The following is a 26315-nucleotide window of genomic DNA, read 5'->3' as shown; positions in this document are numbered from 1 at the left end:
AACGTATGGAAACAATCGGATCTTCCATCAGAAATAAAGGGCCAAGCTCTTTCTTTTCACTGAAATAGATCTTTATTATCTTTCACATTGAGCCAACTCCTCTCAGTGATCCCGTCTTTAAGGCAATTTTTGCTGTTATCAGAAGGAGCCATAAATAAGTGATTGCATGGACGGTTCTCTAATTTTCTAAATTAAACTTGCCAAAAGAACATAAATGATGATGATGCTAGGGCTTGTGTATATACAAATCTTATTCACAATAAACTATTGTTACAATTTCTGTATATACATTTAAAAATGTTTGGACCATTCCTACCAATTATTTAAGGTTAATTAAAAAAAAAAAGAAAAAAAAAAGAAGTATTTACCATGACAAAAATATGTGAAACTATAGTCTTTGCTATGCTTAGTGTACTCTTATTCCTGTGTACACTAATGTACACTACAGGCAGTATGTTGTGGTCTTTTCTTCCATATGATCCTCTCTAAAGATTCACATCGTACACTCAAATTCACACACTCTTAGGCTGTGCGTTAAAGGCCATGAAAGAGCGTCAATAGGCCTAACCTCTCCTATAGTTCTCTGCTCTAACCTGTGGCATGAACCTCAAGCTTTCTCCCTCTAGGGCTTTAAGACAGTGCGATTTTTTCCTTTTTTTTTTGAATGCAAACTTGTTTAAAAAGGAAGTGACAATCACATGACTGCTGAGGTTAAACTTCACAGGAAACAGCCCCTGAGTACAAAAACAACAGGAAGTCACATACAGTGTGTGTGTGTGTAAGAGAGCGAGAGAGAGAAAAAAAAAAAAGAGAGAAGAGAGAAGGCCAGTTCAGATGATGTCATGAGAGGCAGAGGGCTGTTCCGGGGGCTGCTCGCTGCCAGGTGGGGAGGGCCTGGGAGGTGGTCCGGGGGGCAGGCTCTCAGGTGGGGGTCTCATTGGAGGATACCCCATGTGTTGGGGTGGTGGCATTCTGGGATACATTCCTGGCGGGGGTGGGCCTCGCACTGATGGAAAAAGGAGATTTATCAGTCTCTTAAGCACGCCGCCAGCCGGTTACCAACAGGAAAAATAAAACCTATTCACTTCTGGTGGTTAAAAACACAAATGAAGCATTTGCTACATGGGCCGAAGATGCACTGACTCTTGTGTATTTGTGATCCAGGTGCCTGAGTGACCGTATCATACCTCAGTATACACAGACATACAGTGCTCACATGTTGCATGCTGCAAGGTTTATTTTGAGTCTAAGTGAGTCTAAGTATAGCAGGAAATGTATACCTGAACAAAATGTACTGTGTAATTCTATACAGTCCTATTCATTCATATGAACCAAAAAAAAAAAAAAAAATCCATATATATGGTAAAGGTCAGTATGCACTCACTGCCCATTGGGGGAAGGCCTGGCCCACGTGGGGGAAAGTAGTCCGGAGGGCCGTAGGGGCCCCTGCGTTGGAACTGTGGGTCTCTGGGCTCCAGGGGTGGGGGCAGACCCATGCCGAGAGGGCCCGAAAGAGGAGGCCCCATTCTCATATCTGCATCTGGGGGAATTCTCATGTCCCCTGTCATCGAAAGGCCACTCTGTGGAGAGAGAGGGAGAGGGAGAGAGGGAGAGAGAGAAGGTGAGTGTGTTTTTAGTCATGTACTTGTATGAGTCTCTGTGTGACACAAATCGGTCTTCAATTTTTTGCTGGAGTACACTCACTTCTCTGCTCTCATTCTCGCTGGCACCTGAGCTGTTTCCCAGAAACGACGAGTCTGCAGAAAGGCGAAAAAAAAAAAAAGAAAAGAAAAGAAAGAAAAATAAACTTTTTTCTCGCTCCAGTTCCAGCTCCTTCTGTGCTGTTTGCTTTATAACTCAATTCTTGAGTCTTGGTGAAAAGGGAACTCATTCATGCCTTGGTAATGCTATTAGCTCAGCTTTATCAAAACAAGGCATGTGGGTCAACCAGGGGTTTCCAGTTAGGGACTAAATTCTTTGTCCATTTTTATTCATAAAGAGACATCTTCTTTGTTTCTTTGAGTTCTTTAGATGTTTATACACTGTTCCACATGTCTCATTTCCAGGGAGAAATACATTGCTCTTCATATAGTGGTGTATTTATAATTCAAAAGCAAATGTCTGTGTAACTATGGAACTGTAACAGTGAACACTAAACTGAATACTACACTGTGCACTGTCTGTTCTACTTATTTATTTATAACCGGACAAGTCACTGACAATTCACTTATGTGCAATATCCCTATAGAATGTTTACTCAACTGTGCACTGTCTGTTTTTGACTTATTCACATTCACAATTCACTCATGTGCAGTATCTCTGTAGAAGGTCTACTCAAAGGTGCACTATCTGTTTTGACTTATTTATAATCTATTATGTCCTGTTGTCTGTGTACTTACTTATTTTTTATTTATCTTGCTTTCTTATTAATGCTGCTACTGGTCCTATCCCCTTTGCTGCTGCTACAATGCAAATTTCCCTGTCAGTGGGACCAATAAAGGATTGTCTTATCTTATCTTATATACTGAGGAAGGGGGGTAGCTCACCAGGTTTGTCTCCAAAGTAGGCATCTGGAGGACCAGGAGGTCTGGGGGGTAGGGGCCCCATGGGGAATGGCCCTGGCGGGGGTCGCCTGTAAACCATGCCTGGGTCTGGAGGGGGCAGACCTTACACAAAAAGCACAAAAACTTGTGTTTCACACAACAGTTCTCATTTTATGTTCGGTCAGACACCGACACAAAGCCTTGCTACTTGTCAAGCACAAAGATCTGATTATGAGCGCTTTTGCCAAGAATGAAGCGCTAAATCTAGCACGGACGGGCAAGTATGGACATGATGCGAATTTCAAATGACACTCAAAAATACAGTGATGCCACATGCTATCCGTTCCCCCGTGAGACAAAAACCCTTTACGTGAATGGTTCCAACGTGCTGTAGGCCTTACAAAGGGACCATCTGCAGCTGCAGTGAAATCACCACATTCAGCACAGCAGCGCACAGCAGCAGGGGGCGGTGGAACAAAAAAACTTTGCCGCGGCCAAAGGGCAGAAAAGTCTGGAATCCACGAGTTGCGGCTTTCTGATTCTTCGGTGAGACGGCCTTGTTGAGTCAGCTTTTCTCAGCGACCCTGACAGAACGCTTTAACAAGCACCCGCTGACCCCAAAAATACTCATTGACACACTCCCTTCTTCACACACACACACGCACACACACACACACACCCATACACCTCTAAGTTTCTTTTACACTTTGCTGACACAAACCGGAGGTTAACCCATTAACCGTGTTAATGGGCTGTGACATCTCTGTTAAATACAAATGCTTGAGGTCAAGAGGCCAAATAGGTTTTCTAAGCAGAAAATGAGCATTCTATCTTTTTTTTTTTTTTTTTGTCTTTTTTTGTTGGAGATTACTACTGTACATAGACATTTGGACTTTTTTGGATAATGACGACAGGCATAGGGGAGCCACAGCGTTGGGATCATCACTGTACCTGGGGGGACAGGGCCCCTGCGCTCTCTATCCCAGGTGGGAGACAGTGAGCCGCTATCAGAGTGAGGACCACTCCGCTCAAAGTCAGCCCCAACACCAGGGGGCTCCATAGTGCCTCTGGATGCTGATTATGTGATAGTGAGACAGAATGGGAGAGAGAGTGGGAGGAGCAAGCGTAATAGTGAAACAAGTGTAGAATGATGTTAGAGAGGGAAGCGAGGGGAAGGAGAGAAATAACCAGGAAAATGTCAATGGGTTTATGAAACATGAACATGACCATTCATATGCATACAAATTGCCACTTTATTATAAAACTGATCATTCTAGAGGGCCCAGGGATTCTGAACCTCTTGAACCAATTTTTTTTATTAATCAAACAGCATGAAAAGGTATAGAAATACCAGCACGATATTACTATTCTATGTCTCATTCATAGCGCCCTCTAGAATACATCTTTCACTACACGTCCCATGAGGCACCGGGCTATTGTTACAGTGCTCTCATGACCCATGCAATTCAGAGAGAACACAATAGCGTGCGCGCACACACACACACACTGCTGGCAGTAGGCTTGGCAAAGGCACTGCTGTCTGAGTAAAATGCACTCATCTGACAAAGCTGTCATACACACAATCTGTGTTACAGGAGGATATGGAAAAGGTCACCTCTGCCACCAGGTCCCAGAGGAAACTGCGGTGAGAGTCGGAGAGGCGGTCCATCCATCAGTGTGGGCGGAGACAAGAAAGCCCGCGTCTCTGACGATGGCCGACTGAGAGGGGAGGGTCCATATGGTGACCTTTCACCTGGAGAGTAGAGGAAAAAAACAAAAAAACCAAAACACAAAACCCTTTGTCAAACAGCTAAACATATAACTGACACTGGAAGAAAACATGAACAGAGAACTTGAAACAAATTAAAATTTCGAGATTTGACTAGCAGAACACACGCAGTATTATGAAAATCTAAGCAAACTGACATAACTTCATGGTCTAAAGCAGCCAAAAGAACCAAAACAAAGAAGCGCTAGCGCAATACGTTTTTTTTCAGCTCACCTCTAAACAGAGGCCGGCCGGGTGCTTCCCGTGCATATGGGTCCTTTTCCAGAACATCTAACTTAAACTGAGTTTCTGTCAGCCTGTGTGTGTGAGATACACAGATATGAGACAGTCCACTCTGACCGTACGTTACATGGTGCTCTCTCGTCTATGGCGGCTTAAACGCGAGTTTACCTCTGTCTGAGCTGAGAGTTCTCTCTCTTAATGTCCGCCAGGTCGCGGTCCGCGGCCCGCGCTGCCAGCTGTTATGTAAACATTAAAGATAGACTGTGTGTGAAAATCAGGACAGAACGGACGTCTGTCTTTAACACAGGCAGGAGCAGATTAAAAAAAAAAAAGAAAAAAAAAGACAACCACTCACCCAGTTATCATGAGCCTTTTTCTCATGTGATGCAATCTGCCGGGTGAGAGGGAAGAAGAAAGGTGGTTAGTATACGCTCCATATCAGGTACATTTAAGCACCCCTGAGTATTTGACATTTTTTGCATTTCCATACTAATTACCGGCATAATTACAATCAGTAATTACACCAGTGTGTGGACAGATGTCTGTGAATTGCCCTGAGCGACAGTGCAGTGATGAACCGCATAATACACTTGCAGGAAAATATGAAAGTACAGTACTGAAACGTACAAATCTACAGTGGATGCAACGTGTTTGTGTGATTCATCTATAAACAGGGGACAGGACAGGCACACATAATACAGCTTGGTGTTGATTAAGTAAAAAAAACAAAACAAAAAAGGCGGGACGTGCCAAACTGCCTACCTGGTTTTTATACGCCTGATTGGTCTTCTCTAGCTCCTCCTCCAGCTCTTCTGCTCTTTTTCTAAGCGGAAGCAGATACAGAACAATGCTCAGAATGTAAAGCTCCTGCCTCACTTATCTTCTTCTCATGAAACGTTTCCTGTTATTCTCGCATTTGGTAACACATCAAATTCTCGATGTGTGTTTTTTTTTATTTCCCTGTTGGGGAGTTGCACTCAAAGGACAACAGAAAAATGCAAGTCAGTAAGTGACGTGATAAGAAAGTGTTTCTGACCTGTATGCGCTTAGCTCCTCTGTTGCTAAACTGATCTTTTTATCAGCTTTGTGGAGCTTCTCCTCCTTCTGCAAACGCTCTTTCTCTTCCACCGTCAGCATCCTGAACAGTGCACAAGAATCTGATCAGTGACAATACTGCCTAACACGTAAAGTCTGTCCGCCCGGCCTTTGGTGGACAGATGCATTTGACACACACTGAACAAGTTCCAAAGATGAAAAGATTTTCTCATTTTCTGGGTACCCAAAGACGTTTTTTATGCGTTCAGAAGCGGACACGGTAAAGCTCGGTCGGCGTTTTGACCCTGTTCCTGACCTGTGTAGCTTGAGCTCGTTCTCTCGGTACATCTCGCTCATGATCTGTAATTTCTGCTGGAGCTTCTCTGATTCGCTGGAGAACATGACACAGTCTGACTGCAGCTGCTCCTTACTCTTCTGCAGTTCCTCGATCCCCTCTGCAAGCACAGGGTCAAACCGCCATCACATCTCAGAGCCAGAGCTTAAGACATGTCCACGCAAACCACCGTGCCTTTACTGTGATCTAGATACATCTTAGATTGGAAAAGCAATTGCATTTTTGAAGGGAGAAATAAGACTACTGGGACCTCATAGTCCTGACTTGGGCTTCTAATACATGATGAAAAACTGGATCGCCTAATTCTGAGTCTATGATTTATTTTATTGCAACAGTACGGGGAACTGTCCTTGGTACCTTGGAGATCCTCTTTGGCTTTGACCTCGTCGGAAAGTTTGGCAATCACTCGGTTCTTGTCCTCTTCCAGAGCTTTCAAATCCGCACTCACCTGAAACGAAAAAAACCCCAATCACATTAAAGAAGTCAATCTGTTACTTATGATGTACCGCCACTGTAAGTTTCAGTTCACAGGATGGATCATCAGGACGTCACGAGAATGCATACCTTAGCTGCTTGTATGAGTTTCTGGACCTTCTGCTTCTGATGGAACTCTAAAAGCCAAAAGCACCCAAATCAAAATCACTTCATAAGATACGTAAAAGCGCTTAACATGCATATACACCCATAAATCAATCCATACGTGGTTTTCTCTGCCACATGAACTGTGTGGTTTACATGGGAGAGTATGTCACCTGAAGAGTCTCCATTCTCAGTTTCAGTTGTGCCATTGCTACCCTCTGTACAGCTCTTCTCATCCAGTTCAGAATCCCAGTCCCTCATCTTCAGCAGACACTCAGTGAGAGACTGTTATAGAGAGAGAGAGAGAGAGGGAGAGAGAGAGAGAGATCACAATGTGACTATTACATGTTCTCAGCTCTAGCTGGTCATCATGGATGTTGTATTGGTTAGGCTGTCAGTGAGGTCCGCTGGTGGCATACTTTGATGCGTTCATCTTTGTTTGCACAGTCCTCCAGCATTCCAGTGTGTGAGCTCTCACACATCCTCATCTCCTCCTCCAGCTCACTCAGACGCTCTCCCCAGCCCTCCGCCTCTTGAACCAGCTATGGAGTGAGAGAGGGAGGGAGAGAGAGAGAGAGAGAGAGAGAGAGAGAGAGAGAGAGACACAATCACGGTCACTGACGCTGTGCTCTCACACATACATATTTTCTCTGCCTGATGCACATGTGCACAATCATGTCTTCGGTCGGTATACTCAAAATGTAGCATTAACATATCCCTAAAACACAGTCCTATGAAACATTAATGCTTATTTGAGGCGTCTGAAAGAGAAAAGGTTTAATGAGTTGATCTGTAGGCATTAGGCGCTGTGTGTTAAGTCCAAAACCATGATGCTTTACTCTCAATGGTGATGTACCTGAGCTTTGCTCTCCAACAGCATCACATTTTCCTCTTTAGCTGCAACCAGATCTTTCTGTAGTTTTTCACTGTTCATGTTATGGATTTTCAATGTTACCTGGGCCTGGACAGAAAGATATAGGAAGTAGAGAGCCATTAAGCACACACTGTCCAGAAAAAAAAAGATAAACTTGTAAAAGTAATTGTACAATATGTGTAATAGGGGGCATACTGAGACCTGCATAGTAATATGAATATTACCTGCTCTAACTGAGACTTTGCCTCTTGGGCTTCCTCCTCCAAAGTTTTCAACATCTCTTGCATTTCTGCAAGCTAGAGAATAAACACAGATTCAGCTCAGGACGTGAATGTTAAATGGAATCCTATTTTGATTCTCATTAAATTATTTAGCAGACACCCCAATACAGAGTGACTTAAACCAGTCCTGCTTACAGGCTGATGCAAAAAAGCCATTCAAAGTGTGGGATTCAACATGACAAACTATAAGCGCAAAGAGATAGTTGTAACCATAATGCAATATAAGAGCTGCGAACTTCACACTATGTATACAAACAGACGTTTCCTACAAAGCCAATAAAAAGCCAGTTTTCTAGCATTCAAGACCACTGCAAAACATACTGCAGAGAATGCCCAGGCACTGTTTAAATGAGATGGGTTAATATGGGAGTTACAGCTAAGGGTATTTTTCTTTGGTATGGAGTATTTTACCTGTTCCTCCTGTTGCATTCTCATTGACCGCTGGCTGGCCAACTCCTCCTTTAGTCTCTCTATGTCATCGTTCAACTGAGAATTTGATCGTTCCAAGTTCCGCGACATATCCTTCAAACAAAGAAAACGCGATACAGACGACGAACTACTCGTCATATGACTTAGCGGAACCAGACAGTAATATATTTTCCTTATTTGCACCATCTTACCTCCAAACTCTCTCTCTCTGAAGATTGTGATGCACCTCCATTACTTTGCAAAGCAGCATCTAATTTTTCAAACTGAGGGGGGGGAAACACACCTCAGCTTGCTGATGTATGCACAAGTACTATTCATTTAACACACAATAAAACACAGCTGTTGGTATGGCGTGTGGAAAGTAGGATGAAAGTGGTAAGTCTCACCTTATGTTTGCATTCACTGAGTGTTTCAAGTACTTTACACTTCTCATCAAGCAGCTCTGCCACCTTCTGTGCCATTCTCCTCTCTTTACCTGGAATGGAGAGAGAGAGAGAGAGAGAGAGCAGACATTAGAAAACTTCACACCAACTGACATTGAAATGACAGTTGTCAAAGGGACTGAGAGATGGACTCACCTGCATAAAGTCGGCTTTTTATCTATAGAGACAAAGAGACACAGTGTAAAGAATGGAATTGACAGTGTAAGGAAGCACACAGTACATAACATATTTCAAGGCTGAGTAGCATACGGTTTTGTATCATGGTTATAACTTACCGACTGGTAGAATCTGCAGGTGAAGAGAAGCACAGTTAAACACCCCAATAAAGCTGTGAAAACAACTGCTTCCCATGGCAACCCGTACAAGTCAGGGCCAGGGCGGATGTCATCTGGAAGTGAGGACACGACCTAAGAGAATGACCGTTCAAAATTAAGTTCCTCTAAAAGCAAGGAAGGCCACAGACTAAGTGCAATACTACAGAAATACTGTAGTCACTGTCAAAACTGCGACCGAAGAAGCAATCAAGACGGTTGTTACCCGGATGAGCAAGTGTATCGGCTTCTGTATAAGCCAACAATAACATATGCAGCTCGTGTTATTGTACATTAAGTACAATTTAGGAAAGTGCTGGCTGAGACGCAATAGCAGATATCTGAGATATGTTGCGCATAGCTAGATATCTTATTGTTAGCAAGCTGGCTAGCAATGTTTCATCAAACCTGATACATACATCTTTCACTTTCTCCACAGCCAGGCTGTAGTATTTCTTCGCAGTTATTTTGATATCAGTCGCTTCAGTAATTATCGAATCACTGTTGAATTCATCTGCCATTATGTCCCCCTGTAAATTCCTTTCCTAATAAAACAATATTTAATTTGAACATTCACTATTTGTGCTCATACTCCATGGTGAACGGCTCAAGCTCCACTCATACGGCAAGTGCGCAGAGAGGAAGAACATTGCAATCTAACTGCAGGGGGAGATTGGAGGCACACGATATCCATATACTTCAACAAAGAAAAACAGTTACAAAATCATTTCTTACAGACTCCTGTAATCCGTCTAAGTCTGTACTAATGTATAATTGAAAGTTAATGTATCCACATCTTTTCATTGTTTAGCCATTTTGTAAAACTCTTCCACCCCCCAAACTGTACAGTAAGTCTCACATGGTTTGGTCCAGACGTCACCAATTAAAGAATGCCACACGGACATAAATTGTGGGCTTAGGTGAATGCTCAAAATGATAGAAGACACGTACAGTAAAAAATTAACTTAGTAAAAGTTTAAGTGCATTTAATGCACTGTTTAACATTTGTTTAGATATACGTAATCTCAACTGTCAGTGATTTTACGACATGTTGCACACGTAGACACAAGCTGTCACTGCAGTAGTCCACTGTACGTGGCTGACATAAACAGTCTTGCTCACCGGGCTGATCGCCCAGCCAGTGAACTCTGATCTAATTTCGACTCATCTAAAACAACATCTGTTATACTCACTTGTTGATCGTCCTGAGACTCCATTGCTAAGCACAGCAGTTTACATGTTAAACATTTAGTACAAAGTCATATTAAAGCATAAGAGTTCAAACTGTCCGATCGATAGAAGTTTGAGTTGGGTAACCGGCTGATGACATGTACCAAGTGTAGAAGGGGAAAAAACACACTAAATAGTGACCATGTGTCTTAAAGGAACATGGTTTAAAAAGCACCAGGGGCCATTAGCAACAAGTTCCTAGTGTACGTGCTTGAACGATCACTTTGGTCAAGTAATTCAACTTATCAGTGTGACGTCTGTAAGACTGAACTCATGTTTCACTTGTGTCATTATGCATAGACAGATTTTTATTGCCCCAGTGAAAGATCAGTGAGACATTTTTGGGACTATCAGTCGTCACACATACAAATATTATTTTTTGTTGCCTTCCATAATTTAACAGGTGCTGTGTTTGGCTGGTATTTATTTATTTATTTATTTAAGCAGTTACCTCAGAAATAACGTATTTCAAGGTTGTCCGCACCATTCCCAAGTGTGACAGGGCATCAAATATCACTTGACTTGAGAATAATGAAAACTGCTCTTCTGTAGCTCCATCTGTCCATGTGAACATAAAAACATATTTGCGATGTTTTAACCACAAACTGTTTTTTTTTTTTTTATTTCATCGCAAAATATCAAGAGATAATTTACTACATCAAGCAGAGGCTCATAGACTACTACATCTAATAATTTTGTTTCAATAATTTCCCTCAAATAATTACCTTTCGGGGGTTCCAAGTGAACCAGATTTTCCAAGCTATTGTCTGCTGGATTTGCTGTTTTTGTGCTGTATGTGGCTGGCCAATCCAAGTTTGTGATCCTGTCTGGTGCCGCAGTAGCTCCCCCATCTGCAATATCTTGCTTATCGGGTAAGCTTTCTTCTGTCTTACTGTGACTGCCACTTAAATCAGAGTCGTCTTCTATTTTCTGAGGTATGTTGACATCTGGTTCAGAGGTTTGTTGTTCCTTGTTTGTATCAACGCAAGATTCATGGACACAGTCCACTGGTTCTGAATCTGCGGAATGATGCACACAAAATTTAAAAAAAACAAACAAAACGCATTCCACCAATCATGCAAATGATCTTCTGTTGGAAATATTCTTTGTTACTGGTTACAAAACGTGTTATTCATTATGGATATGTAATATAACATTATATTACAAAATTACATACTGACATGCACAGTGTATGTGTTCAAGCTTCTCATGCAATGCATAATTGATGAATGAAATTGATATGATGAGAATCATACAATCAGTTCAGTCATGCATATTGAATATGGATTATGAAATTCTACTTTAATAGTACCTTGGCTTTCATCTATACTGACATGTGCTTTCTCTGCTGTATACCTCTCTCTTAGGGCAGACAAGAGGACAGCTAGTTTTTGGAGTGCTGAAAGTTTCTTAGCACTAGCTTCATCACTCAGATTTGCATCTCCTTGCATTCTGTTTTGTCCAGCCATTGTTTCCGTGAGATGTTCCACAAGCCGTTCAAAGTCACTTAATATAGGCAAATCGTTATCTTTGACGTGACTTGCTGAAGTACTCTTAAAACTTCCTAAACTTTGATCCAGCCACAACAGCTTGTCCTTGTCAAATAAATCTAAGATATCCACCATGTTCTCTCCACTCATGTGAGCTTGAATGTTCATATATTCTTCATAGAACTTTGGTGCCTCTGTCAGCTCCATTGCTGAAGCAGGTGGAGTGTGTGATGCATCAAGAGTTGAATAGTCTACCATGTAGGATGCATCCTTAGGTAGTTTTTCCTCAACTAGTTCAGGTGCGGCGTTTTTATCACGCACGTCATTATGTGCCTGTGCAGCAATGACATCATACCCTTCTAAAGCATCCACCTCCCCTGTATTTTTAGTTTCTGAATCCATTTTTAAAAGATCCATTGTGTCCTTTGGGTCCTTGTGCCCTTGTAAAATATGATTGTCTACACTAGTGTTCTCTATAAATTCAATATTCTGATCATGATGAATTGTGTTGGAGTCCACGTCTACGATCTGTGTTTTCTCCATATCTTCCGCATTTTCAGCATTTGTGATTGCGTGTTGATGGGAGGAGTGCTTTTGGTCACTGGTGCATTGTGAGTTTTCGTCTTGCACATCACTGTCTGAGTGCAAGCCGGCATCAGTCTCGCTTGTTTCATGAGAAGTAGAACGCTCAGAATCTATTCCAAAACAAGTGGGGATCTGATCTGTTTCCGCATCAACGCGCAGACTAGGGTCAGGAACGTCGCCTTTAGACAAATAAATCTGACTGGAATGTCCATCATCAGAGGTCAAATCCTGAGCCTTCTCTAACTCACCATGGTTTTCCTGAGATCCTGATTTTTCCTGCTGCTCTCTCCCGTCTTCCTCCTCTGTAGAAATACTGAGGATCTGAGTCTCCTCTACAGCGTGTGTAGAAACTATGTCACCAGCTGCCTGTTCATTCAAATCATGATGTACATTTGACTGTTCCTGATTGACCTCTGTCTGCTCCTTTCTTATCTCTTCACTGTTAATAATTTTTAAACCGATATCATCTGCCATTGATAAAGTGTCATGTGAATAATCAATATTTTCTTTCTCATCAGATTTAGTAGCCAGATCACTAGCTGTACCAATAGTATCTGTTCTATCTGTGGCTTTTAGTGCTGAATCTGACTCATGATTGTACTGTGTATTTTTATAATCAGTTACATCTGTCTGCTCACTGTGATACAGGTCACGGCCAACTGACATAACTTTCTCAGGGCTGTAAATGTCAGGTTTGTCACTATCACTTTCATTTAGACTTGGGATCTTTTCCTCAGTGATAATCTTTGTTTCAGGCGTGTCTGAAACTAACGTGTGGGATATTTTTTCAGACAGTAGTCCATCCTCAGAGTCCTCTTTGTGTGGTATCTCAGCTGTTTGCTGATTTTGGTCTGTGGCTGTTTCTTCGTCTCCTCGTATATCTATCAGTTGCTCATTTTTATCTATTACCACCTCCTGTTCACCACTTAGACCACTTGAGCCACTTGGATCTTCTCCTTCTGACACAACTTTCATAGAATCAGCAGCACTGCTATCTTTTGAATCGTCTAAAGAAAGGTTCTCATTCTGTTCTGTCCTGACTGACTTTGAGACCTCTGTGGTCACAATGTTAGACTGATCACTGTCATGCACTTCTGACCTGTTGTTGTTATCATTATCTGCGGAACCTGTTGCAGCAACACTGGTATAATCTCCACCTGAATCAAGAGTAACTTTTTCGACTTCAGATTCAGAAGGACCTAATTCTGTTGTATCAGATGAACCTCCTGAAGGTACTTCATCTTCTATGTGACTAGTGTGTTCTGATGCGTTTGCCTCTTGTTTCTCATTGCTACCTTTCTCCTCATGATTTTCTCCCTCATACTGATGAAATGTAGAAACCTTGTGTTCATCAAAAGGTTCCTTGCCTGAAGCTTCCTGCTCTGAAGTTTTCTCCTCAATACTTTGTACATCTTTATCCTTGTCACTTGTGTCTGACTGTAGTTGTGATTTCAGGCCATTAAACATATTCGACAGTCCATTTATGGAAAATATGGTGGACTGAGTGGCTGTTTCTGAATCAAGTGTAGTTGTTATGACTTCAGATTCTGAAGGACCTGATTCAGTTATATCAGATGAACCTCCAGGAGGTACTTCATCCTCTGTGTGACTAATATGTTCTGATGCTTTTGGTATCATAGCATCATCAGGATTATCAGCATCAGCTTCAAGCTTATTACTTAGATCGTTCAAGCTGGCGTGAACATCCCCAGTACTCTCCTGATACTTGTTATAACTTGATTCCAAATTCTCCATGGACTTGTTCGGGTCTACATTACTCCGAGAGTCATCTGTGTTTGAATCTGAGCTAGGTTCGTGATGCATCGCCTCCTCTATTAACTCGTCATCTTGCCCAATTTCACCTATATCTGATTTTGTGTTATCCTTCAATGCATTGTTTGGGCTATGAGATTCTTGGAGAGGGTTCTCCAGTTCAGAATGCATAGTACTCACTGAAGAGACAATGTCTTCAGCAGGTAGTTTATGATCAGGCGGACTGTCGGTTTCAGTATGTACCTCTAATGGCATGGGATTTGCCTCTTGTTTCTCACCGTTACCTTTCTCCTCATTATTTTCTCCCTCATATTGATAAGATGTAGAAATCTCGTGTTCATCAAAAAGTTCCTTACCTGAAGCTTCCTGCTCTGAAGTTTTCTCCTCAATACTTTGTACATCTTTATCCTCATCACTTGCGCCTGACTGCAGTTGTGATTTAAGGCCATTAAACATGTTTGACAGTCCATTTATGGAAAACATGGTGGACTGTGTGGCTTTTTCTGTATCCTGGCTCCCTGAGTCACCAGTGTCAGTGTCTGCTGCTGATTCTTGGCTATCTGACATCGTCACACTCTCAGCTTCCTCAGCGTCACTCGTTTGCTGATCTCCGTAAAGACCTGTGATTCTGTTGTAGAAACTGCCGTACCATCCTCCCTCCTCGTCTGTTTTAGTCTCATCAGCATTAGTGATCGTGTCTGGTGTGGCATGAAGGTTTTCCTGATTGTGATCATGGTCTTTTTCGAGGCTTGCAGAGCGCAACTCTTTACCTCCCTCATTCTCTGCTAGGTCATTCGTTTTATCCCCTGTTGTCTTCTCTGGTTCCTCCAGTGCATCCAGTGACTGAGTAGATTCAAGACTTTGTTGTTCATCATGAATTGTATCTTTGTTTTCATCTAGGTTTGTAGTAGTGGTTTTACTTGGCTCAGCTTTATCTCCTCTACCATATCCTAAAACATCTCTTATGCCCATACTCAGCCAAGAATTCGCAGAAGGAGTCTCCTCATTATCTGTGTTATCCATGCTTTCACTTTTTGATTCACCATTAGCTAAATCCTTGGATGTATCCTCTGAAACTTTTTCTCCAGAGCCAAATACGTTTGTTAGTTCACTGCTAATCCAGCCAAACATTTTCGTTTGAGTCTGCTCTTCCAGATGGTTCCCATCAACATCTAAGGCCAGTTTCCTGCTCTTGAAGGAGTCTTGTTCTGTGATTTCATCTTGTGGTTCATCACTTCCACCAAACCATCCAGTAACAGAAGAACTAATCCAGGAGGAGCCGCTTGTCTCTGCTGACTTTGGATCATTTTTAGCAGAAATATCTTGTGCTGGATTTTGTCTGAATTCATCATTATTCTTGTCATTCTGAACTGTGAAAAGATTACCATCCTCTGCTGTTTCTTGCTCTGGTTCTTTGTCGTTTAATTCTCGATTTTCTTGATTTTGGTCCTCTTCATCAGACTCACTGGAATCAATCTCAATTACTGATCCATTTTCATCTATGCAGAAGAAGTCGTATTTCTGAAAGGGATGTTGGAGAACTTTTAAGGTGACATGTAAATTTACCCCATTCTAAATATGTAATTACTCGGGTTTTTTTGCTTTTGACTATTTGAACATTTGAATATTTTTCCATAGGCATATTTTCATCATGGCTGCAGTCTAGCTTCACTTGGCTTTTAATCCATTAAAGAGAAAACTAAGTATATTAGTCCTTTTTAAAGTATTTCCAAAATTAATTAGTTACAAACGATGGTTAGTGTGGAGTAGCAGCTGAATTCCATGACAGTGCTAATTGTCATAACAAGTGAATTGCAAAATTCCAGGCACATATCAAACACAAACACTAGACATCCGACTTTACCTCTGTGGGCACCGTAATTTCTTTCTCCTCAGCTACAAAAATCTCATCAACAGCAACAGCATCTTTGGGGAAATATCCAAAGTTCTTGTCTATCTAAAAATAATTTATAAAGTAGATATGGTAAATATAAACATTATGTTACTTTCTGGTATACTACACTTAGGTTAACACTTAAATTACACTGTTACATTAGTAAAATCAACCTTCTTATGTTTCCTTCTTAGGATAGATGCAGTAAAGTATATTATATTAGTCATTCTCTCTTAACTTAAAGTCCAATTGCACAGTTACGGTGATAAGACTACTTACACTTCCAGCCCAGAGATCACTTCTTTTTCCTGAGAGTTTATGGTAAACAGTTACCATATCCCCCTTTTTAAAATTCAGAAATCGACAGTCTTGTGCATGATGGTCTCTTTGGGCCTGCACACGACTCATCATAACTAACAAAAAAGAGAAAACATTAACTCCAAAAGTATTCCATTTGTGACCAAATAAGATAGGACAAATTCAGCAGTTGCTTGTATTCATAATCTAGTTTGTTTCACAACAAAATGTCAATATGCTATTCACCCATGTATAGTTAAGCTTCAAGAATGGAGGATATCATATGAATGATTTGTTAAAGAAAGGTAATGGCAATAAGTTAAATATAGCTAGAGTAATGTTTAAAACTCTTACTTTCGCATTCAGGGTCTCCACATGTTTTATAATCAGATAATAGTCCCAAACTCTGCTGTGAATAGCAAAGAAACACTTGAGCCAGGATCAAAATGTAAGCCACAGCCATATTTAGAAGAGCACGTTCATTTCTTCTGTATTATTTGCTCCATTGTGGTCCTTCTGTTTGAAAAACAAAAGCTGGTTATTTCCCCTTTAAGGCAAGCTGAGGTTGCTTAAGAGGTTGCTCTTACTGCTGGAGTGAAGCAATACACAGAGAGCAGGATGGAAAGGGACAGACACAGGTAACTCCTGGTCAATCATTAACATTGGTACACGTCACCTCATACAGGGTATGGGTCCAGGATTAAGGGTACAGATGATGAGATTTCATTTTGTTGCTCTGTTTTTGAATGCTAATGCCTAGTTTTTTTTGTTTCTTTAACTGAATATGTAATTTCAGGTTTCAACTTGCATCTGGAAACCATTCGGAATACAAAAACAAAAACAAAAAACCACCACAACCACCACTACCAACAACTAGAAACAAATAAACAACAACAAAAAAGAAAACTTGATGACCAACAGATAAGATCTAAGTAGACGCCAACAGTCATTCCTGGGCCTAGAACAGAATGATTTTGATAATTTGTTGAAGAAATTAACAAGAAGGCAATAATTGTTAAATGCATGCACTATAAACACTGACTGTTAGAACTGAAAATGACACAATTTAGTTTTCCAAGAGACTTGAAAGTTTTGTGGAAAATATAGACCAGATTACACAGAATATTTATTATCTTCATTCAGAAATTCAGTACGTTGCTTGTGTGTTATAAACAAGCTTACTGTGGTGATATTTAAATGTGTTATATAAAAAGGTTTATAATCTCTTAGTTGCAAGGCCATAGCCATAACTTTGCCCTCATTCAGTCTGCAGCAAAAATGAAAAAAAAACTACTGAATTTATCTACATAGGTATAAGTGTAAGTTATGTATGCATGACTCTACATTAGCACTTGAGCACATTTAGCGCAAGTAACAGTTGACAATAGTTTGTTTGCTGGTGACCTTATATTGCCTCAGACAGAACAGTGGGTTGGTGTGGCCACATTTTCTTACCTCAGTTGCCATCCAAACAAGGCAGTGATAACAAACGGGATGGACTGATCAAAGGTCCATTGTCATCCACAAAAGTTCCGCTGGAGGCGTTTAAAATACTTATGGTCATACATTTATTTGTTCTAACCAGTCCGGCTGTGTATGTGGACTTGCTTTTTTATTTTTGCGCAATTGATTAAGTATTCAATCCCTCTTCTCAGCATTATTCAAATACTGTTACGCTGCCCCATTATTCTCCAACACAAAAGGCGGCGATATGCACCTGTACAGTTTGAAAAATCAGAAGAAGAGAAGGAAAATGCCATGGTGACCGACGCATATAATGTGCGTCATCATGTCGCGTCTTCAAAATGGAGGGAGCCAAACAAACAGAGTAGTAGGACCAATTGCTGAACATTTCACTTAAGTATTGAGCACTTGTTGTACAGCAGCACAAAAGTCTACTTTTCTGTGTTTAGAGTTTAAACGCTGACATGAAATCAGACGTGGAGGAGTTGATGCCCAGGCTTTTACCTGTGGAGTCCTGCGACACGGAAGATTTTGATCTTAGTGAACCGCCAAGAAATCCGCAAGAATACCTCAGACAGGTTCAGTAAGTCCGATTTAGTTTTATAGTGTTTACATGTTTATCGAATTTTATTCAAGGTACAAGCTGAGAAGCTAGCTGGACTATTTTAAATTGTGAATCACTAACCTACTTAGTTTGATTTTATAGCACCCCGTTATTGTCCAGATATTCGTCATGGTTCTGTTTTTTCCCCCTATATTTTTGATCCATAATCTGCTGCAAATGTCATTGTTTGTCTTTTAGAAGAGAAGCATCTCTTTGCCCTGACGTCGTTGTTGCTCAGATAGATCCAAAGAAACTCAGAAAGAATCAGTCTGTGAAGGTCGCGGTAAGTGGATACTGAAAATGTGTTCATGTAAATATGTACGCTTCTTTCTCAGGTTAAACTTACAGTGACTAAAATATGTTTAAGCTCACAGGTTGCCAGGCTGCACCTCTTGGCTTTTCTCCTAGCTTGAAATGGCAGCAACAACAAGTTGGAAACTTCTCAGACATTAGACAGGTAACAGACCATTTTAAAGATTTCAGTTCTTCAGACTTAATTTTACTCTGTTTTTAATTAAAATATTACAATTTCTCCCCCTTTAGAGTGTAAACAAACACAGACAACTGTGGCAGACCAAAACTTTAGATGACAACGTCATCATGGTAAGAAAGGAAAAGCATAAATTGAAAACTGAACTGCAATATCATCTGTATTTGATTACAGAAGCAGAATTGTTCTTTTAAAGTTCATTTATATTCCCAGCCAAAAATCGATGATGAAGAAGGATGGAAACGATTTTGTCTTGGAGAAAACGTTTGCCTCAACACTGCCCAGACAGACAGTGGGGAGCCAGGTGTTGATTATATCAAGGTACCTCATACTTGTTTTGTGAGAGTACAGAATGTAATGTTAAAGAAAATCTCCAGAGTGATGACTCCTCAGGGTCTCTTATTGCAGTTGGGTTTCGTCCTCTAATCCTTTTTACCTGTGGCTCTTGTCTTTTCAGATGGGTTTCCCACCATTCCTCAGCATTGTCAGCAAATTAAATCAAGTGAGTGTTTCATCTTCTAGGTTTGAGTTTATTTGTCATATGTAGGTTAACGCAGGGTCGACGGTACAATGAAATGTGTGAGACGAGAGAAGCTCTGGTCCAGCTGGTTTTATGTTCTGTAACGTTTCCTTTTTTATAATGCAAATGACCTTTGGCCTCTTTTTTTTTTTTGAGAAATTCCATTTTAATTTTCTTTTCTCATTCAGGCCACGGTTTCAGCAGTGCTCGAGTACCTAATAAACTGGTTTGAGGAGAGAGAATTTGTGCCACAGTTGGTAAGTTTGGTTACTCCTTCTCTTTTATTTCGTATTCTTTTGCTGTTCGAAGCGGAGGCTGTATTTGTGCTGGGATGGAATGGTGGGCATTTATTCCCTGCATACGCACAACAGGATGGGAATGAAGTATTGACTGTGCCGTCCGTATCGACAGGGTAGATGGCTGTATGCATTACTAGCATGCCTTGAGAAACCTCTACTTCCTGAAGCACATTCTTTGATTCGACAGCTTGCAAGACGATGCTCCACAGTACGAGCCAACCTGGTAAATCCCTTTGTTAATCTAAACGGCCAAACACTTTTGCACATTCTAAAGGAATTACATGAATTTGAGATTATATATTTTAACTTCAGGAGAGCAAAGATGATGAGAGGCTATCAGCCCTGAACTTGTTGATTTGCCTGGTTGCAAGGTAACTCACGCTAGATCTCATATTATAAGCCTTTTTTCTTCCATTTTTTCCACATATCCCCAAATGATGTGTTCATTGTACTTAAAAGGCTAACTGTTGTTTTTTTGCAGGTATTTTGAACAGAATGATTTGGCAGACAAAGACTGAGAAGGTTCGCTGAATGCGATTTGGATTGGAGGCCTTTTGCTGTGGATGTTACAATGTTTACAAACCATGATAACTTTTGTATATAAAATGGAACATTTATTGGAAAAAAAAAAAAGATGGAGGCATTTCTGACTTTTCTCGATGTTGTTTTCCAAACAAAATCTGAACTGGAGTGTTTTGCTCATCTTGATGAATAATGCAAATTACCAGGGTTGGTGAAATGGAATAAAATGTCACAGTGTTGCATTCAGGCCTGTTTTTCATCAGCATTATGTGTTTGGATTTTTTTTTTTGTATTATTTTTGAGCTGATTCATGACTTCAATGTTGTGGGATCAACATACCTTTTGGAGTTAGCTACACGCTATTACTGTTTTAATGGGAAACCTTAAGTCAATTCCGGCAAATACAAGTTGGTCAGTAGTATGAACTTCAATAAAAATCTAAAGAAACATTGTTACATGTGCATCTATGAATATGTATTAACTATCTATATCGATTATCTTCTCTGGATACTCACTGGTTCTGTGCAGTATTACAATGAGTCGCATGATAGCAAAACTATCAATACAAAAAAATCGACAAAACAGCAAAGAAATTACATCTTTTACTCAAACTAGACACACGGATTAGTTTCACAGCGGAAGCAGAGCATTTGTATCGTGACAAATATGGCGCTTGTTTGACCGTGGAGGCGGGCTTTTCCATTCGCCGCTGTACCGAGTGTGACGATTGGTTGAAATATCTAACAAGGTCTCTAATGAGACAGCGGTCCTGCCAGTCACGAAAATATAACGCGGCCTGAGCACCCAGTGATGCTTTGCGACCGCTGTTCGTCAAGCGTGCGTGCGTGAACCGAAAGTAAGATGGCGGTGGCTGTGAGAACTTTGCAAGACCAGCTAGAGAAGGCTAAAGAAAGCTTGAAAAATGTGGACGAAAACATAAGAAAACTAACGGGCAGGGATCCGAATGAACTCAGGTGGGATGGAAATATAAAACTGTTACGCAGAATCGCATTATAGTACCTGCTTCTTGACAATTTTAGACATGGCTTCTCACTAGGTAAATGGCGTGATGCTAACGAGATACCTAACAAGCTAAGCTAAAGCATTAACCAACGCTCGTAAGCCTGATATATGCCTGTCTTTTGTCCTCCAAGCATAAAATATGAACAGTTTAATTGTCAGAACATGGGGTATGGCAGGTACCTTATCTGTGCAGTCATGTACGCCGTTTGGTGGGCGTGTAGTCATTCCTTTCAGTCGGCGGCGGCCAGCCATACGGTGCATCTACCGTGGTTTGGGCCCCGACCTTGCGTGTTACTAAGCGCGTATTTCACATGAAACCAAAGAGATGCTTCAGAAAAAGAAGAGTGTAATTTCCCTACAATTGTGTAGTTAGACAACAGTTGGGGTTGACGTCGTTTTGTGTACAACTATTTGAATTTTCTCTTCTAGGGGGTTGTGTTGAGTGTCGTGCTGGACATTTGTTTTGCTGTCAGGTCGCTATGTACACTGGATTTTGTAGTAACTTTCGTTAGAGAATGGTTTCATGCAAATGCTCATAGATGCGTTTCCGTATAGTGAAACATGACACGCAAGTTTCATTGACACAATGCAACGGTTCTGCTTTGAATAAAATCTGACTTGTGAATGTGTATCGATAGCCTAGTCGTCGAGTCGTTGTTGTACGTGGTACTGACTTGGACGGTCTCGTATTATTTCTTGTTACAGACCGGGTCAAGCGAGGAGGCTGACCATCTCAGGCCCAGGGGGAGGTAGGGGGCGAGGAATCAACATTTTAAGGTAAGTACTGCTGAATAACCTTGGAGATTTGGGATAGCTATGTGAATATTGGTGACTTGATTCTAAGCTGGTGGGATGTCTTTTCAGGCGTGGACTCTCTGATGGCGGTGGAGGACCTCCAGCAAAACAGAGGGACATAGAAGGGGCTCTCTTGAGGTGAGGCAGTTTACCTTTTTAAATTTTTTGATCTGGTGTTGTGTAAGCCAATACCAAATCAATTAGCCAGTCTAACCATTGAGTACTGTTTGCATCATTGCCATTAAAGAGCAAATTTCGAAACATTTCACCTGGACCAGAACATTTACCTAATGGGTATCCAGATGTACGCAGATGTTGTTAAAGCATGTCCAAATGTTATTTCTTTTTTTAAAAACAGCAACTCAAGCTCAGGTAAAAGTAGCCCTCCAAAACAAACTTGAGTAAGTGCCAAAAAAAAAAAAAACCCCAGATCAAAATTGACTAAAATAGTCCCTGTACAGAACAAGTTATTTTTCCAAGTATCCATTTTATTCTGATCTGGCAGCAGAATCGAGCAAACCCCAGGAGATGATGTGTAAAAATTAAATTATTAAAATATGCCGGAGATAGGAAATTGGACAGCTGATAATGGATGTCTGATGTAATTGCTCCTGAGCCAAAGCAAGTGTGGTGCCAAGAGTAATCCAGTTATTTCACAGCCTTTCTGTCTCAGTACAGATGGGAAACAGTGACCGAAAATTGCATGTACATTAGGTGGAATATAAAGTTAAATAAACCAGATAACTCACCACAGTCAACTGTCTGTCTGTTGACTAGTCCTATTATTAAACCAGATAGGCTCTTCTTGCTGAAAGCTGTACATTGGTACACTTGTCAAATACGTGTTGTTGGTGGCTGTGGTCCAAACCCGTTATGCTATTAATAGCGGCCGAGTAATTCGCGTTATTGGTGTTAACTTCAGATTCCTCCAGACTTTAAGTACACATGATATAAATACATATGTGACTTGTTACCACGTGTGTGTGTGTGAATGCATACAACTTTAATCATCTGCCTTTTCTCACCAGGCTGGCTGGAGATCAGCGAGCGAGGAGAGATTCACGCCATGACAGCGACGCTGAGGAAGATGACGATGTCAAAAAAGTAAGGGGATGACAGTCTGTGTATCATAAACCGTTTGTGGTGTTGGACTAAGGCATTTATTCAACAGCTTCATTATGTTCCTACAGCCAGCGTTGCAGTCATCTGTAGTAGCTACCTCCAAAGAGCGAACGCGCCGAGATCTTATTCAGGACCAGACCATGGATGAGAGGGGCAAACAGAGGTATTCATACTTGCTGTATAAATTTTTTGAGCCCTGGTTCATGGGAGTGGCTTATGCTTGCGGGAGTCATAACCCTATGGATGTCTTTCAGAAATCGGCGCATGTTTGGCCTGTTGATGGGAACGCTGCAGAAATTTAAACAGGAATCTACTGTGTCCACTGAGAAGGTAAGCTTTTTTTAAATGGAGAGCCCTTTGCTGCTATATCCTCAAAGTTAAAAGGTCTCGTCATGGTGTGCATCGTGGACGTAGCAACAGAAGAGCCACACATTCCAATACTTTGCTGCCGTGCTGAAAATGTATGTTTTATGCGTTGTCTGAACCATTTGGAACAGGACACTTTGGGTTTTAGTTCTTGTTTTTCAGCTGATACTGGTAGAACAGTCCCTCTCCCTCTGTGTAAAAGTTCAGCTGATTCTGCTTAATGTTTGGAGACATTTGTGTGCTTGCTCTTCGGGGTTTTTTTTTTTTGAAGCAATTGTTGCCTCTGTTCTCCCAGCAAAAAAGACGGCAAGAAATTGAGCAGAAATTGGAAGTGCAAGCAGAACAGGAGCGTAAAAAAGTGGAGAGCGAGAGGCGAGAGCTTTTTGAAGAGAGACGTGCCAAGCAGACCGAGCTGAGGCTTCTGGAGCATAAAGTAGAGCTTGCTCAGCTGGTAAGAATCATAATGAGACTCGGGGCATGCTTTGAAAGCTGCAAAGTAAAGACGTAATAATTCTATGGGTCCCCAGAAACACTGAATGTGGCACTTCCATTTTTGACTGTCTGGGTGGTGTGTTGTCCCCACCACCACCACCAAAAAAAAGAAAAGTTTTTTCACTGCATCTTTTTTTTTTTTTTTTTTCTCTTCCCTTTTTTTTCAGCAAGAAGAGTGGAATGCGCATAATGCGAGGATTATTAAATTCATTCGCACAAAGACCAAGCCCCCTATCTTTTATTTACCTGCTCGCATGTGCTCAGCCACTCAGAAGCTCCTAGAGGAATCCCAGAAAAAACTGAACGGTAAGTATGTCCGTCTGCGTGCGGAATGGTGTTTACTTGAAAACTTGTGCTACCTGCAGACTTGTTCTGCCATCTACCAAACATCCCCAAATGACTACTGCTCAGATGGGACCGTAAATAGAGCTGTCGTACTCCACTGCAGTGGAAAGATGTCTGCTGGTAGGTTTTGTCTCACTTACTCTTATTTTTATTTTTTTTTTAAACTTTCACTTTGACTGTCTGCAGCTGTGTTTGAGGAGAGACGTGAGGCTTTTGCCGAGCATCTTAACAAGATGGAGGCTCGGCCAAGGCGCCAGTCCCACAGGACGGGAGAAAGGGAGCAGCAGGAGGTGGCTCAGGCTGAAGAGCTGAAGAAGGAAGAAGAGGGTAAGCTGGGAGTAGAACTGTCAGGTAACAGGCACGATGTGGAAATGGAGGATGAGGAGGAAGAGGTAGGAGAGGAGGAAGGGGAAGAGAGGGAGGTTAGGGAAAGGGAGAGGGAGCAGGAGCAGGTAGAGGAGGTTAAGGAGCGAGACGAGGAGATGAGGGCAGAGGAGGATGAGGAAGATGAGGAGGAAGAGGAAGATAAAGAGCCAGTGGAGAGTAGAGAGGGAGGGAAGCATATGGAGGTCTCGGCAGCAGTCAGGGAAACTGAGAGTCAGGCAGGAAAGGTTGAGCAGCAGATGCAGAGCCCAGAGGCAGCGGTGGAGGAGGTAGGTAATGAGAGCAGAGAGGAAGAGCAAGAATCAGGGAAGGAACCTCACCAGGAGCCCGTAACCGAATCTCAGCAGACCTCAGAGATCAGTGCAGAAGCTCAGTCTGTGGAACCAAAAGATCCTCCGACGGAGCCTGCTACAGCCATGGTGACGGAGCCAAGCTCCGCAGAAGTGGATGGAGCTGATCCATCTCAACAGAATGCAGAACCGGAGAAGCCCGCGCAGGAGCAAAGCCAGGAGCCTCCTGTCCCTCTTCAGGAGGTTGAGGGAGGGTCCAAGGAGCGTGGGGAGGGCGAGGAGGCCCGGGGACGGACCAAAGCCAGGTCCAAGAAGAGCAAGAGCAGGAGCAGCAGTAGTAGCTCCTCCAGTAGCTCCTCATCCAGTTCCAGCTCCAGTGGCTCCAGCTCCTCCTCCAGTGGCTCTAGTAGTAGGAGCAGTTCCTCTGGTTCCTCCTCCTCATCCTCCAGCTCCAGGTCGCGCTCTCGCAGCCGGGATGGTCACGCACGCGACAGAAAGCGCCGTCGACCTTCGGACCGGGAGCGCAAGCAGAGCGGAACGGAACGGAGCCACAAGTCGTCCAAGAGCAGTGGACGAGAGAGGAAAGGCTCCAAAGATAAGGGCTCTAAGTCAGACAGGAAGAGAACGAGTTCCGAGGGCAGCCGGTCGGGAAAGAGGCCCTCTCGCAGTGACCGGGACCGCAAGTCCGACAGGAAGGAAAAACGGCGTTAAAGAGCAAACAGGTTTCATGTTGCGCTGGTCCCATTGTCCGTTTTTTAAAAAGAGAAGGCATTTGTTAGAAATTGGTGTATTTAGATTGGGGTTGGAGGGGGGGGGGGGGGGGGGTAAAACTGCCTTAAAGGATCTTTCTGAAATCTTAACACTGAAAAGGGTTTTTTTAATTCCAAGGTCTCCGTGTCCGATCTTTTCTTTTAAGCCGTCTTGGTTCTGGCCTTGGGACTTCTCTGCTCTTACTTGTAGAATTTCTTTCTTTCTTTTTTTTTTTTGATTTTTTTTTTCTACTGTCTGCTTTTAAGTATTATGCCACTCTAAAAAAATGTCCTTCCAATTATCTGACTTCAATCTGATTTGACTCCCAACGTATTTGAAGCAAATGGGGAAAAGTAAGTTGAGATCTGATTGTCTGTGGAGTGCTTTGTTGCCAGTTTGTCCCTGTCACTCTGTAGAGTAGTAGATATCTTTATTTTGTTCAGTTGTGCAGTAGTGCCATGCTGGTGTACTTTTACTTCTCATCAAAATGATGAGCTTCCAGTTTATCACAAACAAGATCATCTGAGGAGGGGAAAAAATGCTTTTTTTTTTTTTTTTGTACAAAAGAGACGTTAACGTCGGCGAATAAAAAAAAAAGATTAAAAACAAACCCCCTTTGTCTTGTCCTGTTGTGAAATGAAATTGCCCACATGTTTGATGCTAAAAGCTCCTGCAGTCTTTGGTTTTTAGTTTCTGTACACATTAAATTGTAATAAAAA

At 41.8% G+C, this 26315-nt stretch overlaps 3 protein-coding genes across 7 annotated transcripts; 2 read left to right on the top strand and 1 right to left on the bottom strand.

Moving 5' to 3' along the window:
- Window positions 1–59: 59 nt before the first annotated feature.
- On the bottom strand, window positions 60–16706 carry mia2 (MIA SH3 domain ER export factor 2). 5 transcript variants are annotated; one of them, XM_030786732.1, is made up of 29 exons: window positions 16485–16706; window positions 16113–16246; window positions 15804–15896; window positions 11404–15460; window positions 10817–11110; window positions 10543–10649; window positions 8826–8957; window positions 8686–8707; window positions 8494–8582; window positions 8299–8370; window positions 8090–8200; window positions 7622–7693; window positions 7380–7484; window positions 6943–7065; window positions 6697–6808; window positions 6509–6555; window positions 6302–6392; window positions 5906–6044; window positions 5591–5692; window positions 5317–5377; window positions 4910–4945; window positions 4723–4790; window positions 4546–4628; window positions 4159–4296; window positions 3495–3617; window positions 2547–2666; window positions 1705–1757; window positions 1385–1580; window positions 60–1006 (listed from the first exon to the last, which is right to left on the bottom strand). In XM_030786732.1, the coding sequence occupies exons 1-29, from the start codon at window positions 16591–16593 to the stop codon at window positions 831–833; spliced, it is 7065 nt and encodes a 2354-aa protein (XP_030642592.1). In that variant the 5' UTR covers window positions 16594–16706; the 3' UTR covers window positions 60–830. The 5 variants fall into 5 exon arrangements, with proteins under 5 accessions (XP_030642592.1, XP_030642600.1, XP_030642609.1 ...); XM_030786740.1 differs by having other exon boundaries at window positions 13534–15460; XM_030786749.1 differs by having other exon boundaries at window positions 14296–15460.
- A 1352-nt stretch (window positions 16707–18058) lies between these two features.
- Window positions 18059–20122, top strand: gemin2 (gem (nuclear organelle) associated protein 2). Its single transcript, XM_030783271.1, has 10 exons — window positions 18059–18177; window positions 18397–18481; window positions 18566–18655; window positions 18742–18801; window positions 18902–19009; window positions 19146–19190; window positions 19397–19465; window positions 19620–19730; window positions 19820–19878; window positions 19989–20122. Exons 1-10 carry the CDS (start codon window positions 18059–18061, stop codon window positions 20023–20025), a joined length of 783 nt encoding a protein of 260 aa, XP_030639131.1. The 3' UTR covers window positions 20026–20122.
- A 762-nt stretch (window positions 20123–20884) lies between these two features.
- pnn (pinin, desmosome associated protein) lies at window positions 20885–25642 on the top strand. Its single transcript, XM_030783282.1, has 9 exons — window positions 20885–21003; window positions 21758–21829; window positions 21917–21985; window positions 22876–22951; window positions 23038–23132; window positions 23224–23299; window positions 23631–23786; window positions 23995–24133; window positions 24359–25642. Exons 1-9 carry the CDS (start codon window positions 20891–20893, stop codon window positions 25555–25557), a joined length of 1995 nt encoding a protein of 664 aa, XP_030639142.1. The 5' UTR covers window positions 20885–20890; the 3' UTR covers window positions 25558–25642.
- The last annotated feature ends 673 nt before the right edge of the window (window positions 25643–26315 follow it).

The sequence above is a fragment of the Chanos chanos genome, chromosome 1 (assembly GCF_902362185.1).
Source record: "Chanos chanos chromosome 1, fChaCha1.1, whole genome shotgun sequence".
In the NCBI taxonomy this organism is placed as follows: Eukaryota; Metazoa; Chordata; class Actinopteri; order Gonorynchiformes; family Chanidae; genus Chanos; species Chanos chanos.
Note: the sequence above shows the minus strand (reverse complement) of the source record. Positions and strands in the feature narration are given on the sequence as shown.

Bases quoted from the DNA above. Each gene is read 5' to 3' on its own strand.
- gemin2 (XM_030783271.1), top strand. From the start codon at position 18,059: ATGAAATCAGACGTGGAGGAGTTGATGCCCAGGCTTTTACCTGTGGAG. The intron at 19,191-19,396 runs GTGAGTGTTTCA...TTTCTCATTCAG, and splicing joins TTGTCAGCAAATTAAATCAA to GCCACGGTTTCAGCAGTGCT. The intron at 19,466-19,619 runs GTAAGTTTGGTT...CCGTATCGACAG, and splicing joins GAGAATTTGTGCCACAGTTG to GGTAGATGGCTGTATGCATT.
- mia2 (XM_030786732.1), bottom strand. From the start codon at position 16,593: ATGGCTGTGGCTTACATTTTGATCCTGGCTCAAGTGTTTCTTTGCTAT. The intron at 11,111-11,403 runs GTACTATTAAAG...ATCATTCCGCAG, and splicing joins CAGTATAGATGAAAGCCAAG to ATTCAGAACCAGTGGACTGT. The intron at 10,650-10,816 runs GTAATTATTTGA...TCACATGGACAG, and splicing joins TCACTTGGAACCCCCGAAAG to ATGGAGCTACAGAAGAGCAG.
- pnn (XM_030783282.1), top strand. From the start codon at position 20,891: ATGGCGGTGGCTGTGAGAACTTTGCAAGACCAGCTAGAGAAGGCTAAA. The intron at 23,300-23,630 runs GTAAGCTTTTTT...CTGTTCTCCCAG, and splicing joins CTACTGTGTCCACTGAGAAG to CAAAAAAGACGGCAAGAAAT. The intron at 23,787-23,994 runs GTAAGAATCATA...CTTTTTTTTCAG, and splicing joins AAGTAGAGCTTGCTCAGCTG to CAAGAAGAGTGGAATGCGCA.